Consider the following 20334-nt stretch of genomic DNA (forward strand, 5'->3'; position numbering starts at 1 on the left):
ACGACCGACAAGCTTGACAATCTTTCTCTCGATGTTCTGGAGAAAGGCAAAGATTACATACCACGTGCTGATCAGTGTAAGGGAATTTCACATGGCTTCGAGGACAGAATCGGAATGGAGTCCGATCCATCAGGCTATAGTGTGGTAGGCCTGAACAGGTCCAAGTAGGACGCAAGTGCCCGAAAGGGCGTTTTCTTGATACCAACTGTACTATCGGGTCGATTGCAGATGGAAATGCGGTCGAAACAATACCGAAGGTAGAATAAAGTTAATATAAAATTTCCAAATCGAAAGTCTCAAAGCGAGAGGAAACACGTCCGAACCCGACAGCGCAAAGAAAACAATCTAACAAAGGAGTCGATGCCCATGCATACTATTACAGAGAGGAGGAGTCACTCGATCCCGTGACTCTTTGAAGAAAAACAGCTTGTAAAACTCCGGGCCCAACACTAAATGGAGGAATATATGCACAGCTTGTGTATCTGCAGCTACACATGCCATCAAACATATATATATATATATATATATATATATACATATATATATATATATATATATATATATATATGTTTTCACTTTAACCCCTTCTGTGCCGCGGACGTAGTGGTTACGTCCTGCGGCACAGTGCTGCTGTGCCGAGGACGTAACCACTACGTCCTCGGCACACAGCCCAGAGGGAGCGCTCTCGCTCCCTCTGTGTGCTTCCCCCCACCCCCCAAAGTCAGGGATGGAAGGGGAAGCCCTTCCCCTCCCACCCCCAACCCCCCCTGATTAGTCACAGGTCTCCCCCACGATTGAAAGAGAAATGCTTTTGCATTTCTCTTTCAATCCCATGGGGGAGGCCCCGAGAGGCTTCAAAGGGAAGGAAATGTATTTCCTTCCCTTTGAAGTCTCTCACAGGGTTTCAAAAGCCGGATTGCTTGCAATCCGGCTTTTGAAACCCCACTACACACCAGGGATTTTTTTTTTTGTTGAATGAAACTGTTAAAAGGGAGCGACCCCTTCGGCAAGGGTCGCTCCCGGGGGGGGCATTTTTTTTAGGAAGGCCTTTTCTGCCCCCCCTCTAGGCACCAGGGAGCTTTTTTTTTTTTTCTTTTTTTTTTTTGATGTTTTCTTTTTTTTTAGGTGGTGAGCGACCCCTTAGGCAAGGGTCGCTCCCCTAGGGGGCAATATATATTTAGGCCATTTCTGCCCCCCTTGGGGGCAGATTGGCCTATTTTGATGAGGCCAATCTGCCCCCAAGGGGGGCAGAAACCATTAGACACCAGGGAGTTTTTTTCTTTCGCAAATTTTACGCAACGGGAGCGACCCCTTGGGCAAGGGTCGCTCCCAGGGGGGGCATTTTTTTGGGAAGGCCTTTTCTGCCCCCCCTGGGGGCAGATCGGCCTATTATTAGGCCGATCTGCCCCCAGGGGGGGCAGAAACCTCTAGGCACCAGGGATCATTTCTTTTTTTTTTTCTTTTTGTTATGTTTTCTTTTTTTTTTAGGTGGGGAGCGACCCCTTAGGCAAGGGTCGCTCCCCTAGGGGGCAAATTATATTTAGGCCATTTCTGCCCCCCTTGGGGGCAGATTGGCCTATTTTGATGAGGCCAATCTGCCCCCAAGGGGGGCAGAAACCATTAGACGGCAGGGAGTTTGTTTTTTTTGCGTGAATTTCACGCAAGGGGAGCGACCCATTAGGCAAGGGTCGCTCCCTGGGGGGGGTTATTTTAGGCCATTTCTGCCCCCCTGGGGGGTAGATCAGCCTATTTTGTTAGGCACCAGGGATTTTTTTTGTTTTTTTGTTTTACAGATGGGGAGCGACCCCTTGGACAAGGGTCGCTCCCCTGGAGGGGCAAAATGTATTTAGGCCATTTCTGCCCGCTTTGGGGGCAGATCGGCCGATTTTAGGTCAATCTGCCACCAAGGGGGGCAGAAACCACTAGGCACCAGGGATCGTTTTTTTTGCGCCGTCACGCAAGGGGAGCGACCTTGGGAGGGGGGGGGGGGGGGGGGGGGGGAGGTAGGGGGGGCAAAATTATTTTAGGCCATCTCTGCCCCCCGGGGCAGATCGGCCTATTATTAGGCCGATCTGCCACCAGGGGGGGGGGCAGAAACCTCTAGGCGCCAGGGCAAATTTTTTTTGTGTGTTTTTTTTTTGTATGTTTGTTTTTTTAGAGATGGGGAGCGACCCATCAGGCAAGGGTCGCTCCCCTGGGGGGCAAACTGTATTTAGACCATTTCTGCCCCCCTTGGGGGCAGATTGGTCGATTTTAGGTCAATCTGCCCCAAGGGGGCAGAAACCACTAGGCACCGGGGATTTGTTTTTTGGCGCCAATGTCACGCAGGGGGAGCGACCCCGTAGGCAAGGTTCGCTCCCGGAGGGGTGTGGGGGTTCAGGGGGCAAATTTATTTTAGGCCATTTCTGCCCCCCCCTGGGGGCAGATCGGCCTATTATTAGGCCGATCTGCCACCAGGGGGGGGGGGCAGAAACCTCTAGGCGCCAGGGCAAAATTTTTTTGTGTTTTTTTTTTTTGTATGTTTGTTTTTTTAGAGATGGGGAGCGACCCATCAGGCAAGGGTCGCTCCCCTGGGGGGCAAACTTTATTTAGACCATTTCTGCCCCCCTTGGGGGCAGATTGGTCGATTTTAGGTCAATCTGCCCCAAGGGGGCAGAAACCACTAGGCACTGGGGATTTGTTTTTTGGCGCCAATGTCACGCAGGGGGAGCGACACCGTAGGCGAGGGTCACTCCTGGTGGGGGCGTGGGGGTTGGGGATGCAAATTTATTTTAGGCCATTTCTGCCCCCCCTGGGTGCAGATCGGCCTATTATTAGGCCGATCTGCCACCAGGGGGGGGGGCAGAAACCTCTAGGCGCCAGGGCAAATATTTTTTTTGTGTTTATTTTTTTTTAATTTTTTTTTTAGAGATGGGGAGCGACCCATCAGGCAAGGGTCGCTCCCCTGGGGGGCAAACTGTGTTTAGACCATTTCTACCCCCCTTGGGGGCAGATTGGTCGATTTTAGGTCAATCTGCCCCCAAGGGGGCAGAAACCACTAGGCACCGGGGATTTGTTTTTTGGCGCCAATGTAACGCAGGGGGAGCGACCCCGTAGGCAAGGGTCGCTCCCGGGGGGGGGGGGGGGGGGGGAGGGTTGGGGGCAAATTTATTTTAGGCCATTTCTGCCCCCAGGGGGGGCAGAAACCTCTTGTTGCCAGGGCAAATTTTTTTTTTGTGTTTGTTTGTTTTTTTAGAGATGGGGAGCGACCCATCAGACAAGGGTCGCTCCCCTGGGGGGCAAACTGTATTTCGACCATTTCTGCCCCCCTTGGGGGCAGATTGGTCGATTGTAGGTCAATCTGCCCCAAGGGGGCAGAAACCACTAGGCACCGGGGATTTGTTTTTGGGCGCCATAGGCAAGGGTCGCTCCTGGGCAGGGGGGGTTTGGGAGGGTGGGGGGTCTAATTTATTTTAGGGCATTTTCCCCCCCACCCCCTGGGCCGGCTGAGCTAGAGGCCAAAATCCACAGGTAGGCACTTTGCAAAAAACACCTCTGTTTTCTGTGAAAAAATATGTTGTGTTGTGTTTTGGGCCATTTCCTTTCGTGGGCGCTAGGCCTACCCACACAAGTGAGGTACCATTTTTATGGAGAGACTTAGGGGAACACTGGGTGGAAGGAAATTTGTGGCTCCTCTCAGATTCCAGAACTTTCTGTCACCAAAATGAGAGGAAAAAGTGTTTTTTGGCCACATTTTGATGTTTGCAAAGGATTCTGGGTAACAGAACCTAGTCAGAGCCCCGCAAATCACCCCATCTTGGATTCCCCTAGGTCTCTAGTTTTCAAAAATGCGCTGGTTTGCTAGGTTTCCCCAGGTGCCGGCTGAGCTAGAGGCCAAAATCCACAGGTAGGCACTGTTTTCTATGAAAAAATGTGATGTGTCCACGTTGCGCTTTGGGGCGTTTCCCGTCGCGGGCGCTAGGCCTACCCACACAAGTGAGGTATCATTTTTATCGGGAGACGTGGGGGAACGCTCGGTGGAAGGAAATTTGTGGCTCCTCTCAGATTCCAGAACTTTCTGCCACAGAAATGTGAGGAACATGTGTTTTTTTAGCCAAATTTTGAGGTTTGCAAAGGATTCTGGGTAACAGAACCTGAACCCAGCCACACAAGTCACCCCATCTTGGATTCCCCTAGGTCTCTAGTTTTCAGAAATGCACAGGTTTGGAAGGTTTCCCTAGGTGGCGGCTGAGCTACAGGCCAAAATCTACAGGTAGGCACTTTGCAAAAAACACCTCTGTTTTCCTTCAAAAATTTGGCTGTGTCCACGTTGCGCTTTGGGGCGTTTCCTGTCGCGGGCGCTAGGCCTACCCACACAAGTGAGGTATCATTTTTATCGGGAGACGTGGGGGAACGCTGGGTGGAAGGAATTTTGTGGCTCCTCTCAGATTCCAGAACTTTCTGCCACAGAAATGTGAGGAACATGTGTTTTTTTAGCCAAATTTTGAGGTTTGCAAAGGATTCTGGGTAACAGAACCTGGTCCCAGCCACACAAGTCACCCCATCTTGGATTCCCCTAGGTCTCTAGTTTTCAGAAATGCACAGGTTTGGTAGGTTTCCCTAGGTGGCGGCTGAGCTAGAGGCCAAAATCTACAAGTAGGCACTTTGCTAAAAACAGGTCTGTTTTCTGTGATGTGTCCACGTTGTGTTTTGGGGCATATCCTGTCGCGGGCGCTAGGCCTACCCACACAAGTGAGGTATCATTTTTATCGGGAGACTTGGGGGAACATAGAATAGCAAAACAAGTGTTATTGCCCCTTGTCTTTCTCTACATTTTTCCCTTCCAAATGTAAGGCAGTGTGTAAAAAAGACGTCTATTTGAGAAATGTCCTGTAATTCACATGCTAGTATGGGCACCCCGGAATTCAGAGATGTGCAAATAACCACTGCTTCTCAACACCTTATCTTGTGCCCATTTTGGAAATAAAAAGGTTTTCTTGATAGCTATTTTTTACTCTTTATATTTCAGCAAATGAATTGCTGTATACCCGGCATAGAATGAAAACCCACTGCAGGGTGCAGGTCATTTATTGGCTCTGGGTACCTAGAGTTCTTGATGAACCTACAAGCCCTATATATCCCCGCAACCAGAAGAGTCCAGCAGACGTAACGGTATATTGCTTTCGAAAATCTGACATTGCAGGAAAAAGTTACAGAGTAAAACTTAGAGAAAAATTGATGTTTTTTTCACCTCAATTTCAATATTTTTCTTTTTCAGTTGTTATTTTCTGTAGGAAACCCTTGTAGGATCTACACAAATTACCCCTTGCTGAATTCAGAATTGTGTCTACTTTTTAGAAATGTTGCGGTTTATGGGATCCAGCGTTGGTTTCATGCCCATTTCTGTCACTGACTGGAAGGAGGCTGAAAGCACAAAAAATCGTAAAAATGGGGTATGTCCCAGTAAAATGGCAAAATTGTGTTGAAAAATTGGGTTTTCTGATTCAAGTCTGCCTGTTCCTGAAAGCTGGGAAGCTGGTGATTTTATCACCGCAAACCCTTTGTTGATGCCCTTTTCAGGGAAAAAACCACAAGCCTTCTTCTGCAGCCCATTTTTCCAATTTTTAAAAAAAAAACGAAATTTTCACTGTTTTTTGGCTAATTTCTTGGCCTCCTTCTGGGGAACCCACAAAGTCTGGGTACCTCTAGAATCCCCAGGATGTTGGAAAAAAAGGACGCAAATTTGGCGTGGGTAGCTTACGTGAACAAAAAGTTATGAGGGCCTAAGCGCGAACTGCTCCAAATAGCCAAAAAAAGGCTCGGCACAGGAGGGGGAAAAGGCCTGACAGCGAAGGGGTTAAAAACCAAAGATGACAGGTACATTATAGTTAGGTTCTGAATTTACGCGTACAAAACCATAGAAATTCAGCAGTTATAGTTAGAGTTACTTCAAGTAACTATAACTCGCGGCACAAGGTAAATATAACTCGGGCCCCCACCATGCACACTTTTTAATTCAATAATTTGACTTCTAATGTTTCATTGATATTTTTATTGATGTTATAAAAGTTGTCATGAGTGCTGTAATTTGTGGGGTAATTTGCGGTGCAAGGCGAGGGCGTGAGTAAGAAAAATGCTTTTTCTATAGAAACTAGGTCTTTACTGTAACTACTGAGTGGCAACCACCACTAGGTAATGTATATATTTATTTTCCATCTTCACCTTTCACTCTCTCCATATGAGTTTCACACAAAACACAGTTGAAGTCACATAACAGAAAATTAGATGAGAGATCTTGTATTGGATGTTAAGCTGGAGCAGACAAAAAAAAAATAGTCATGTCGACCTCCCTTGATCTTCCAGCTGGTAGTAATATATACTCACAATGTTCAGTTCTAAGAAGCTCTTGGAAGTCTTGTTTTGTTTTCTTTTTCATGATGGATTCACAGGCTCCAATATCTACAAATACAAAAACATGTTCTTATATATCTGACAAGCAAAAGTGCAACGTAGATATTGGGAATTCCCATTTTCTTAACATGTTACTAAAGCAATGGCATTGTTGAAGGTACAATGTTCTAGAATGGATGGAGACTACTGTTAATGAGCTAACAGTAGCCAGATGTACCCCAAAGAAAGAAAACATGGTTATAAAACAAGCCCAAACATTTTTATGCAAGTTGAAAAGTGCTTGATTGTGATGATAATGTAGAAAGTGCAGCCCAGTACTGATCTTGGATAGCTTAATCTTCAATCTAATTTACAAATATTCTCAAGTTTGGGCTAGTACTCATTAATGAACAAGCAAGTGGTTTCTGACGAAACAGAAGTTGTGTGGAAAAAATGTGTCAGGCTGTTTTAGTGGTTTCTGTCTAATGGGTCCCAGGTACATGTCAAGTACATGTAAAAGTAAAATTGTAATTTTGTTTGATTTTAAGATGGCACCTTTAATTAAATGCTAGCATAAGCCATCCTACTTGTGAAGACACTATTACAAACTAAGCGTACCAGAGACATCAAAATATATTCTTGTCAGCAATATTTGCCATGCAGATATATTTCAAGATGGCAGCAAACACTCTGATACTCTCCAAATTAACTGCTTTGGAAAGCAACTGCAAGAGAAGAACGAGTTACCTTTGGTAATGCTCTTTCTGGTGGATACTCTAACTGCAGATTCCTCAACTTCAAATGTCTCTCTGGCATCTGACTAGACCTAGAGAATGTTGAAGCATTGCTCCCATGCAGCGATAAATGGAGTCATGAGACACATAATGAATCCATACTGCATACTGATGTTATTTGATTGACTTTTCTCTTTCTGTGCTCTCAGAAGAAGGGCAAGAACAATTGTTCATAACAGTGCGCTGAGTAGTAACTTGCAACCTTTTCAGATGTTACAAAGAGGTCACTGCATGGAATTTGGTGGTGGGAGGGCAATAAGGAAACAGTGGTTAGATAGAGTATCCATCAGAAAGCGTGCTAAACTTGTTCCTCTGACTGATATTTCTAACCACAGACTCCTCACCTTAGACTAGATGCCAAAGCAGTACCTCCCAAAGTAGTTGGTTTGCTGACAGGACTGAGACTTTAAAGTCTGGCAGAACCAAGTGGGCAAAGTGTCCTTGCAACCAGACCTGGCTGTCAGGCAGTAGTGCTTTGTGAAACTATGCACCAATAACTATGTCGCAGCCTAGCACATATCAAGGACTGGAACTTCTTATGTCAACACAGTGGTAGTGCCTTCAGCCCTTGTGGAATGGGCTCTCAGACCTTTCAAGGGCAGCTTCTTGACTAGCGCGAAGCACGTATTATAATGTAAAAGACTGCTTACCTAGACAGTTCTACAGGGTCCTCTTCTGAACAGCCCCACCCCCACGCTAAAAAACATAAATATATATATATATATATATATATATATATATATATATATATATATATATATACACAAAAGTTTGATTGTGTACTCGATGGTCTCTCATACGATCAGTGAAAATGTTCAAAGCTATTTTGGGGTACAACTGATGAATTCTCTCTTCCTGTTTCAGGGGGCAAGCAGTTTGCAAGGCATGCTTGTAGAGTTATCAATTGCTTATCATGGAAAAGAGTGCCAAATTTTGGTAAAAACGTTGCCTGGATCCTCAGCACCAATATGTCCATAAAAAAGGTGGGGTAGGGCAGTTGCACTGAAAGTGCCTGTAGTTCACTCTTGAGACAAGCTGTTCTAACTGTAATTAGGAAGACGGGTTTTAAGGCCAGGCTTGCAGTGAGTAGCTATGCATTGGCTCGAAAGACATACACCTGAAGAATTTCAAGACCATGTTAAGGGCCACTGTGGCATCACAAACGGTCTGGAAGAAAACATGTATGTCAAACCCTAAATACACCTCTTTACAACAGGTGAATTAAACAGGTACAGTTGGTCTGGAAAACATGGAAAGGCAGAAAGGGCCAGCAAATAACCTTTTACAGTGCCCACTGTAAGACCTTGCTGGGACAAAACAAACTAAAGGACGTTCAACAGTTTACCTGTAAGGGATGAGTGTCCGGAGCACTACACCAGCCTACAAATGTGTCCCAGCATTCAGCATAAAAAGATTTCATGTAAGCAAGGATGACATCCACCACCTTAGGCAGTTAACTGAACGCAGTTAATTGGCGTCACTCAGTCTTCACAGAAGTAGGTGTAAGTTGTGTAGATTCATGTGGAGGGCCTTGCCATACTGATGCCTTTTGAAGTGGTAGCCTGAGGGGAAGACATATGCTCATGCTCACTAGGTCCAAGTACCATACTCGCCTGCTCCAATCTGGGGTGACTAGGAATAATTAGGCCCTGGTCGTTCATGATATTCTTAAGTTCTTGGGGCAGAAGAGGTAGTGGCAGCAAAGCGTACAGGAATGACCAGGGAGACACAAAGCCTCCTGGTACAGGACCCAGGACCCCATGCCACCCTGCTTGTTGCAGTACCACAAGGCAGTGAGAACCCGCACCAGCCTCTCCTCAACAGATGGCAGTAAGGCCGTCAGAGCCAGGTAATTGGACCCTAGCTCCATGTGGATGAAAATGGAGCTAGCCTCCACTGGAGATCAGAGGTCTTTAATCTCCACCTCCCCGAGATGAACCTTTCCCCATCCCCAGAAGCAATGCATCCATCACCAGTTAGTGTTCACTGCTGATCAAGGTCTACACAATGAGACTCTCCGGAGTAGGGTTCTAAACCTAAACCACTGGTTGTTGGTGTATGTCGTGTGGCCAGCAGCCAGGTAACAGACTGGCAAGAACATTGTAAGGAAATGCCGCCTTGGCATGGTTACCCCCTAACTTTTTGCCTTTGCTGATGCTAAATTATGATTTGAAAGTGTGCTGTGACCCTGCTAACCAGGCCCCAGCACCAGTGTCCTTTCCCTAACCTGTACATTTGTCTCCACAATTGGCACAACCCTGGTACTCAGGTAAGTCCCTTGTAACTGGTACCCCTGGCACCAAGGGCCCTGATGCCAGGGAAGGTCTCTGAGGGGTCCCCAGGGTGGCATAAGACATGCTGCATCCCTTACTCAGCACATGCACACTGCCTTTCAGCTTGTGTGTGCTGGTGGGGAGAAAATGACTAAGTCGACATGGCACCCCCTCAGAGTCTAAATATACAAAAGGAGGGGAGGGACCGGGAGGTTATGTGGTCCAGTGTACAATCTCCCTGCTATAATAGTATAACCAAAGGTACACTGTTCCAAGTATGCTCTAATGACCTAGGAGCCCTGAAGTCTCAGGAGCAAGAGCCCTCAAGCATCACAATGGCTGACTAGCATCATCAACGGTAAATGCTCCTCGCCAGGCCGGCGCTGCAACGCCTGACGGGCTCCCCGGAAGAGGGGGGCTCTAAGCCGTACTGTTCTGATAGTGACTGGTGGGTTCAAACTATCCAGACAGAAAAGGTACACCTCATGCAGATCAGTGGCTGATATCTGGTTCTTGAACTCATGGGGTAGAGTGCATTTTGTGTTTTTCGATTGGAACACTGCCCTCTAGAACACTGCGGAAAGTTTTGGAGCCATTGCAAGACTGAAAGTCTGCAGCCTAGCTTGTGACCTGTGCCGGAAAACATTAAAGGAAAGGACCTAACATCAGCATGCAGGGGTAGAGCTCAAATGTGTTTCCACTCTGTCGCTTCCAAGGCAGTAGGGAGTCAACGCAGAGCTGCACAATGCCATTTATTGGCATGCAGGAGCACTGCTATATAATTCTTCAGATTCAGACCATTGTCTAAAGGATATCGTAAGACAGTTAGGAGTATCCATGAGAAGAAAGAACACCAACCAGTATCAAAATATATTACAGAGGGGAGACAAGCCCTTTGTTGCTTTGATTATTTTGAAATTCATTTGGAAATGTGTTTTTGTGGGCTAATAATTTTAGACTGTTTGGTCAGTCTGCACAAACCTTTCCAAAAATGAACATGGTCGCATTAGGATACTTTTATCAATATTGTGTAGACTGGTCAAGAGGGACAAACGTTAAAGCTGAAGCCTACTGCTATCAAGTGTTTCAGCCACCCTTTTCAAATGTTTCATAAAAAACATTAGTATTGGAAGGAAAATATAGACCCTGGCATTACACCAAATATAATAGGGGTCTACAAGAAATATTAAGCAAAGAAGTAGATAGGTATGATTCCTGTGATACCCAGCAGAGAGCTGGAATGAAGGAGGATGTGAAAAGCTTTAGCTATACATGTCGAATCACCTAAAGAAATGCTCTCTACCTCTCACTGATATGAAATGACAGGCCAAAAGGTGAGATGCACAGTGTCAACGACTTTTAAGCGGTCCAGTATATTGAGAAGACAGTTTATCCCTATCAGCCTAAAAGAGAATATCAGCCCAAGCAACAACGATGGCATTCTCTGTTTCATAACTTAGATGAAAGCCTGACTGATGGGAGCTCAGCATCCTATCGCCTTTAACAACGGCATGGCTTCCAAAAACTGCAGTATATCCATAACTGTTTTATGACCTACTGTATCCAGTGATGGTTTCTCAGTGAATGCCTTCACCACTCAAGCCACTAAGGAACAAGTCATCATTTTGTTTTTAAACTTTATTTATTCGTTTTTGTCATACCACAAACAAAAATATATAGACACTTAGTGCCAAGGAGCAAAAGATATTGCCAGTGTAAATTATAAATTGCAATAGGTACGATGACGGTGAACAATACATAAACAGTAATGAAAATACTGAAATACAGAGAGGAAGTCCATGTAGTGATGTACACTGTATGGTCAACAACATGAACAAAAAACATTTGCAGCAGTTGAAAAGAAATGTAAATGGCAATCATCCGAGGGTATATCAACATTATGCATCTGTTTCCGGCATGTTCAGGCCCTTAGCGGTTGCCATATGTCCTTTGGCCTAGTGTCGAGGGGGCTGGGGCGTAGCATATGTTTCACTAGTGTTGTCGCAGTATACCAGACCTTTTAGCCACATGTTTATTGTGGGTTGGTGCTTACTGCCCCAATGCAGGGCAAACTCGCGCTTGGCTAGAAGCTATGCTATGGCAGCAAAGTGTCTCACTGTTTTAGGTGAATCCATGTAATCCAGCAATGTGAGGAGAGGGGTAGGTTGCAGGGTGACTCCTATCGTTAAGCAAAGAGATGCAAATACATCTTTCCAGTATAATGCAACAGTATTACATGTCCATGTTAAATATGGGTAGTATGCCACTAGGGTATGTCATTTTGGGAAATTAGAGGGATGGGAGGGGTCAATAAGTGCCAGTGCGGCAGGAGTGGTATAAGCTCAGCGTAGAAACTTACAGAGTATATGTTTATAGCGGTGGTTAAGGGATACCAGGTGTGTTTGTGCATAGCAGGCATACCAAACTCTATTGGGTAAGGGATGACCTAAATCTTTTTCCCAGGTACCTCTAAGTTGCGAGTTGTGTACTGCCAGAAGCCCCTATGGGCGTGCAATCGATTTTGGAGGGGAGTCTAAAGCCTGTATCGTCAGTAATCACAAACCTAAGTCATGTGAATGCCTCTGAAGCTAATGGGTAAGACAGAATGAGGGTACGCAGGATGCTCTGCAGTCCACTCTGCATGAAGTGGTCCATACAGGAGGCACTGATAAATCGGTCGCCCTCGGTAAGGGAAAATAAATGATCATCCAGGAACAGATCTCCGATCGTGCGGATGTCAAATGTATTTAGTGTGTATTGAATAAGTATTTCTTGGGTAATAGGAAGCCATGGGTTATTGGCCAAGGGTATTTCAGGAGAATAATGTGTGTCCCTGTAGAGGAGTCAAGCACGTTTATCCAATGCCAAGCTGGTGGTGGAGAGCATCTGTGTGTCTTTGGGGTATAGTGGTTTGCCTGCCGGGAGGCGTGCCGTAGGGGTGTCAGAGCTGCAAGACTCCTTTCAGGGACAGTAAAAGGAAGGCACGTAGCAGTATGATACCAGTAGTGCACAAACTGGCACTGTGCTGCTAGGTAATACACATGGGAACCTAGGACCAAAATCTGCCAAGTTCATAAGGGAGTATCATGACATCCCTACGGATTTGGGGCCGTTTACTTGACCGTGCAAGCCAGAGCAGCAGACCCTGGAGAGTCGCAAAAAAAGGAAAAAGGGAAGGCGAGTCACCTGCACAGTCAGTTTTTTCAGTGCTGACCTGTAGTTCAATCGAATGGCTTGTTCGTTATCATGGTGTACACATACCCAAGGTATCGAACATAATCATTGCACAATTTAAGGGGGAACTCACATCACACAGGAGTTGTTGCCTCTGTCAAGAGGAAAAGTTCCGACTTTGCCCAATTGATGCGCAGTCCAGAGAGTTTCCCATACCAAACTATCTTGTGTAAAATGGGTGTAAGGTTAACAGCAGGATGTCGTATGAACAGAAGGATGTCATCTGCATATAAGGAGATTAACAGGGGGACCAGTGCTAAACTGCTATCCCCTGCATATATGTCTCTACTGGAAGTGGTGCACCAGGGGATCCACTGCTATGCTAAAAAGTAACAGGGACAGCAGGCAGCCCCGCCTCATCCCCCTGTTTACTGCAAAGGGAGAGGACAATGCACCATTAGCTCTAATCCTAGTCGGTTAAGAACATAGGATCACAGTTAGCCAGCTGAGACCTTTATGGAGTGTGGTGTAAAGGAAGGTACATTCTAAGTAATTGAATGCCTTCTCAGTGTCCAATAGGGCAACAGCAGCAGGCATTGTTGGGGAGATCCTGCTAAGCACTGCAAAAACTGTGTGAAGATTTAGAGACGTATAGCGGTATTAGACGAATCCCGACTGAGCATGGGAAATAATTTAGGGCCACATGTAGCAAAGTCCGATGTTGCGACTCGGAAATTGCGAGTCTGCCCGACTCGCAATTTCCGATTCGCAATATCGGATGCAGAACGGTGTCTCAGACACCGTCTGCGACTCGCTATGGGGTCGCAAAGACCCACCTCATCAATATTAATGAGGTGGGTCGCATTTTGCGACCCCATAGCGAGTCCCTGCACTCACAGGGATGGTGGCCTGCTGAAGTCAGCAGACCTTCATGTCTGTGACTACTTTTTAAATAAAGCATTTTTTTTTTTTTTTTCATTTTGCAGCGTGTTTTCTTTAAAGGAAAACGAGTTGCAAAATGAAAAAACTTCCGAAACCATTTGGTTTCGTTTTTTCAGAGTAGGCAGTGGTCCATAGGACCACTGCCTGCTCTGAAAAAATATTTTTGGCGACATTCACAAAGGGGAAGGGGTCCCCTGGGGACCCCTTCCCTTTTGCGAATATGTTACCACCAGTGTGACACTGGTTGTAACTGCGAGTTGCTTTGCGACCGCATTCGCGGTCACAAAGCAATTCTGAATTGCGATGCGAGTCACAAATAGTAAGGGAACACCCCTTCCTATTTGCGAGTCGCATTCACAAATTGCGAGTCGGTACCTACTCGCAATTTGTGAATGAGCATCGCGTTACGTTGTTTGCATGGCGCAAACTGCGATTTTCGCAGTTTGCACCATGCAAACGGCTTGCTACATCTGGCCCTTGGTCTATTAGTAGAGAGAGGTGCATGACCAGTAATTTGGCAAATATATTTTTATCAAAACTAAGCAGGGACAGGGGTCTGTATGACCCACTTAGTAGGAGATTCTTCCCTGGTTTGAGCAACATCAGCAAGAGTGTAACAACTTCAAGCGCTTCCGCATACATTGCTGGGAGATGCAGCACCAGTGCGTGCTTATAGGCCTTGTAGAATGTTCCAGTAAAGCTATCAAGGCCGGGGGGGTTAGAGCCATCAATGGCATCTATGGCAAGTTCTATTACCTCAATGGTGAATGGCTTACTAAGAAACTGCTGTTGTGCCGAGCTCAGCCACACCATAGTTCATTCAGCAAGGTAGTGGGCAAGTTTGGGGGGGTTGCCCGTTTTGACACAGGGAGTAAAGGTGAGTGTAGTAGCTGAGCAGTTCAGCCTGTATCTCTAACATATCTGCAACATGGGTGCTGTCTTCTCGCCTCAATTCTGAAATGTAGGAGGTGGCACTATGAGGATGCAATAACTTAGCAAATGTACGATCCAGTCTTTCTACCTCTCCATAGCAGTGGGCTTGTGTGTAATTTCCCAGGTAGTTCACTTCACGTTCTGCTAGCTCAGGGAATGTGTCCATAAGAGTGGCGCATTGATGTAGTTGAAAGCTAGTTGGGGGCTGCAAAGCTGTTTTAATCAGATCAGCTGAGCCGCGACTCGGGCCAAACTGTGATGCAGGTCCCGAAGTACCCTGAGTGCTTTGCTATAAAGACGCCCCTGATGACCAAGTTACTTAACTTTGGTAACGCAGTATCTGTTAGAGACCCTATCTAGCTGCAGGTTCCTTAAATTTGACTTTCCCAAGCGTCAGACTGGATCCAGAAACTTTTGCTCTAGAAATACCTGTGCGCGTTCCATTGGGTGGCTACATTTAGCTCCATTTGGCGTTGCTGCCGCCAGAAGTGACGTCGTAGTCACCTATGTAGGCGCCATCCAGGCAGACGTCAGTTAATTTAATCACAACTTTCCACGCCAGAAGCACAGAGCCATGACAAGAACTGGTGCATATGCATGTCCAAACTAGGGCCCTGAAAAAGGGATCACCCTAACCCTAGTAAACATGGTGTCCAGAACTGGGACTCCACGTGCTACAGTCGCTGTTGCAGCTTTTCCTCTCGTGAAATGGGTCCGTAAGTCCTTGGGAGGCTGCTTCTTAGCCAGGGCGTAGCAGATTTTTTTACAGTATGACTCAGTGTGAAATGGTCCGTTTCTGCACTGTCCAACCCTTTTTTGCTCCCACATACCCCACAAAGAGTTGGTCCTCACCCGGAACTCTCTTATGCGGTCAAGGTAGAACGACAATGCTCTTTTTGGGTCCAGCAGGCATTGTTGCTCCTCTTGCTGAGAGGGATGTGGGGAATCAAAGAAGGGGGACAGGGTGACAGTCTGACCCAGATGGAAAGGGGTCATCACCTTAGGAAGAAATGAGGCATGGGTGCACAGCACTACCTTATCTGGAAAGTTTGTGAGACATGCTTAGATGATAAGGCCTGTATCTCACTCATCAGCTGGGCAGTTGTTATTGCCATTAGGTAGGCTGTCTTGATGGTAAGCAGCTGGAGGGGACAAATGTGCAGGGGCTCGAAGGGAGCATACATGAGATAAGTGAGAACAAGATTAAGATCCCACTGAGGCATGATAAAGGGTGTAGGGGGAAACATATGTACAAGCCTTCTTAGAAATATATTTACACTAGGGGACTTGAACAGAGAGGGTTGATCAGGCAGCTGCAGAAAGGTGGACAGAGCAGAGAGATAGCCCTTCAGAGTAACCAGGGTGGAAGCCTCCTGTACAATATTTTTCAAATCTTTGCCAACAGCATCCATATACCGTTTTTGCAGAGGAATGCCTGGCTGCCATGATAACGTTACAGACTTTGGGAGGAAGGTCGAACGTTGTCAACTGTCATCGCTCAATCTCCATGCATGAAGGTGCAGAGCTGACAGGTTGGGGTGGAGAACCCTCCCCTACTGCTGCGACAGAAGATCCTCCCGAAGGGACAGTCCGTTTCGAGGATCGATGCTCATTTTCAGAAGCTCAGGATACCAGACTCTCCGTGCCCAGCCCAGAGCAGCAAAGAATACTTGGGCCTGTTGTTCTTGACCTTCTTGAGAACTCTGGGTAGGAGTGGTATGGCGGAAAGGCATACAGGAAGCCTGAGCTCCACTCGCGATGAAAAGTGTCACAGAGCGATTGCCGCCTTGGAAACTCCAACGTGCAATACTGCTGACATTGTGTGTTCTCTGCAAAGGCAACGAGATCTAACCAAGGCTCTCCCCACTGCTGAAAGAGACCTAACAACACGTCTGAAAGGAGACACCACTTGCGATGTGCTTTGCATCGACGGATGAGTTTGTACGTTCAGAGAACCTGTTAGGTGTTGAACCACCAGGGTTATGCCATGCGGTTCAAACCATGCCGAGAGACATGGGCCTCTTGACAAAGGGTCCGCGACCATAGTCCGCCATGCTTGTTGCAGTACAACATGGCGGTGATGTTGTCCGTGCACCTGCACCAACTTCCCCTTGACAGAGCGAAGAAATGCCTTTAATGATAGTCAGATTACTGGGGGCTCCAACATGTTGATGTGGAGTCTGGATTCCGCCTAAAACCAGTGTCCTCTGATCTCCACCTCTCCCAGATGGCCGCACCATCCCAGAAGTGATGCATCTGTCACTACTGTGAATTCTGGTTGGGAAAGGGAGAGGAGTGTGCCTCTGACACAATCATAATCCGCAATCCACCATTGCAGGTCTTTCGCAGTTCCCTCTGAGATCTGGACCATATCGGAGATATTTCCCTGATGCTGCGCTCACTGGAACTTTAGGCCCCACTGCACAGCCATCAAGCATATTTTACCAGCAAGATGCAGGAGGCCATGTGGCCTAGCAGCCTCAGAGTCAGTCTGAAAGAAACCCACGATAGAGGCCAAAACATCGGTATGATAGCCTGAATATCCTGGACTTGCTGCTTGGAAAGACAAGCAAACAACTGCACTTCCTATGAAACAGAGCATCTGAAAGGAAGTCAGATGTGACTTTGGTACATTTATAATGAAGCCCCACAAATGCAGGAGGTTCGTCGTAGTCTGGAGGTGGGAGACAACAGCCTTGGGCGAGCCCACCTTCAACAGGTAGGGGAAGACTGAAACCCCTAACCTGCATAGATGAGCTGCGACCACTGCCATCACCTTGGTGGCACTGGTAAGGCCAAAAGCAGCACAGTGAACTGAAAGTATTTGTGGCCTACCTTGAACTGAAGGTAATGCCTGTGGGCAGGCAGGATGGAAATATGAAAATACGCATACTTTAAGTCCAGTGCTACCAACCAGTCTTCTAGGTCTAGGGCATACAAGACCCGATCCAACATGATTATCTTGAACTTCTCCATCTTGAGAAAGAGATTTACGGTCCGTAGATCTAAAATTGGGCAAAGACCCTTATTCCTTTTGGGTATCAGATAGTTGCAGGAATAACAACCACTGCCTACCTCCGATACTGGGACTTTTTCTATGGCTCCAGTGGCCAAGAGAGCCATAACTTCCTCTTGGAGCAGTAACAAATGATCCTCTGTCAGCCGTTCGAATGTCGGCGGAATAGGGGGAGGAAAGAATTGGAAAGGCCGGGCAAAGCCCTTCCTGATGATCTGCAATATCCATGTTAGGATGTTATGGGCTGCCAGTGGAGGAGGTGATGGTGTTTACTCCCTCCAACTGGGCCAGCATGGTACTGCAGATCCAAACTAGGAGGGCTTTGAGGCTGCCGGGGGCTGGGTGGCAGACAACTGCTGCTCTGTATACCCTCTAGGTCTAAAGGGACCACACCCACATCCTCTCATAGCCTGGGTTGGTTATGTGGGACGGTGGCTGGCATAGGGATTACGCAGTACACACACCCCACCATAGCCACAAAAGGGGCAGAAGGCACATGGTGGACAAGGGGTCACCGAGAGGCTCAAGGACTTGGCCATAGCCTGAGATTCCTTAAAGCGCTCCAGCGCCAGGTCTGGCTTCTCACCAAACAACAGAGTGCCATCAAAGGGCATGTCCATCAAGTTTGTCTGGACATCCCCTGAATAAACAGATGCTCTTAGCCAGGCGTGGCCATTGTCGACGCAACCACTCTGTCTAGCGAGTCAGTCATATCTAAATCACACCAAATAGGGAGCTTAGTTGTGACCCTCCCATCTTTTACCGCTTGGGAGAGTACGGCCTAGGCCTCCTCGGGAACCTGAGGCAGCACTTGTGCAACCGTATCCCAAATAGTATTCAACAAATGACCCAATAAACATGAGGTGTTCACCGACCTCAGTGCTAGGCTGGTGGAAGAAAACAATTTCTTCCCAAGATGGCCCAGCCTCTTAGCTTCCCTGTTTGGGGGAGTGTAAGGTAATGTGCCTTGGGAAGTGGAGGCTTGGGCTACAAGCTCTCAGGGGTGGGATGTTGACTGAGGAAGCTAGGGTGACACAGCGCAAGGCAAGGGTGGCGGGTGATAGTCCTATTTACAGGCGCACCTGTGCTGGACTTGGAACAAGTTCCCAGGAGGACATCTGTAAGTGCTTTGTTAAAGGGCAGAAGGGGTTCAGATGTAGAAGCCCCAGACTGAAGCACTTCCATCAAAATGTTCGTCTTGACAGACACTGAGGGCAGTTCGAGGTCAAGGACCTCCATTTCCCTATGCACCACCATTGCATCAGAGCCTCCTCCTCCATAGCCACAGTGGGGGGAGAGAGCAAGTCAGTGTTTGAGAGGTACTCAGTCCACTGGCCTCTCCTAGCTCCTCATACCAGTACAAAGTACTCTCCAACTGGTGTTCCAAAGAGTCCAGTGACGCCTCCAGCTCTTCTCCCATGCCTAACTGTGTAAAATAAGTCTAAGGCAACAATTTGGCACCTTAGGGCGCCATTGGGGCTGTAATCGGCATTGTGCGATGCTGTTCCGCTTCGGATCAGCGGAAATCAGAATGGAGCTGGAGCCGTTGGCACCCGGAGCATCGGGGCTGTCATCGGAAAAGGTTGCCTGTGTATGACTGGCCCTGGTCCAGATCCAGAATCGGATCCCTGAGATGCCATCAGAGCAGAGGCTGAAGCCGCCTGTGTGGAACCAGATGGAGCGCAAAAGGGGTCGGCCCGCTTAAATATTGGGGTGAATGGCCTCGTAAAATTCTTTAATCTGAGCATGTATCGATCCGGCTCCCGAAAACAGAGGGAGGTGTAGAGTCAAAATGGGCAGTGGCCGATGTTCCCCACCTTGTCGCGTTGGCTAACGGACAAGGTGAAGTCGAAATCCTTTTGGACTTCTTCTTCTGGCTCGTCCCCGAGTGTCCCAAGGACCTCAAATGGGATCAAGAGGACTTGGGGCTTCTGGAGCGGTCCCACGACCTCCTTCTCGACAGGGATGGAGACCTCCTAGGAGTTGCATGTGCCAGTGTTGCCCACTGCCAGGCCACCAGCAGCTTTAGGGACTACTCCCTCAAAGCCTTTGGCGCCATGGCTCAGCAGTCTGAGCACAACTTGGAGTCACGCTTAAGGCACCAGAGGCAAACAAGATGGGGGTCCATAACCAACATGGCGCGATGACAGGTGCCACACGGTATAAACCCAGCCTTTCTCTAAGACATCCTCGACACACTTGAAGAAAAACTCAACAAAATGTCAAAAAAGGATTGTCAAAATGCAACAGAGGGGTAGCTGTCTCTGGATCTGTGCTAACTGGCACAGAAAGAAAAGAACTGATGCCTGTGCTCCTGGGTGGCGCCTATATAGGTGACGGCAACATCACTTTCAGCACTGACTACGCCATACGGACCCGAATGGAGCCACACGACTGCTCATGCAGGGGTATTGCTTGCGCAAAAGTTTCCAGATCCAGTCTGGCACGTAGCATCTGCATCTAGAAGTCTCTATCGGATATAGGCTTAAAGGCCTCCCTCAGGGTGGCCTGTGAGGTGACTGAGCTTGTGTTTAATTCAAAATACTCCATGATTGCTAAGTGCAGTTCAGTGAGAAATAGGACCTCATGTAGTGCCATGGTAACAAAGAGCCACTGTCTCTCTAGGCCACCTTGGACGGGGATGTGGAGTTCCATCTAAACTGGGGAATGATCCAACAGTGTTCGTGGAAGGTGTAGGATAGAGACCAGCCATGGTGTGGAAGTGACAGACATCAGCCATTAATTGATGCGTGTCCATGTATTGTGAGGTGCTGATTGGAACATGTATGCTGGGGCTGTGTGTCTCAGGCACCAGGGATCAGTGAGCATATAG

General features: G+C 47.3%; 1 protein-coding gene across 2 annotated transcripts in view; it reads right to left on the reverse strand.

Moving 5' to 3' along the window:
* Positions 1 to 20334, reverse strand: part of VPS33B (VPS33B late endosome and lysosome associated) — a 691895-nt gene that overhangs the window by 303702 nt on the left and 367859 nt on the right. For both annotated transcript variants that reach the window (XM_069222652.1, XM_069222653.1), the window contains one exon: positions 6364 to 6438. In XM_069222652.1, coding sequence (XP_069078753.1) covers positions 6364 to 6438 — 75 coding nt within the window. The remainder of the gene's footprint in view (positions 1 to 6363; positions 6439 to 20334) is intronic.

The sequence above is a fragment of the Pleurodeles waltl genome, chromosome 3_1 (assembly GCF_031143425.1).
Source record: "Pleurodeles waltl isolate 20211129_DDA chromosome 3_1, aPleWal1.hap1.20221129, whole genome shotgun sequence".
Taxonomy (NCBI): domain Eukaryota; kingdom Metazoa; phylum Chordata; class Amphibia; order Caudata; family Salamandridae; genus Pleurodeles; species Pleurodeles waltl.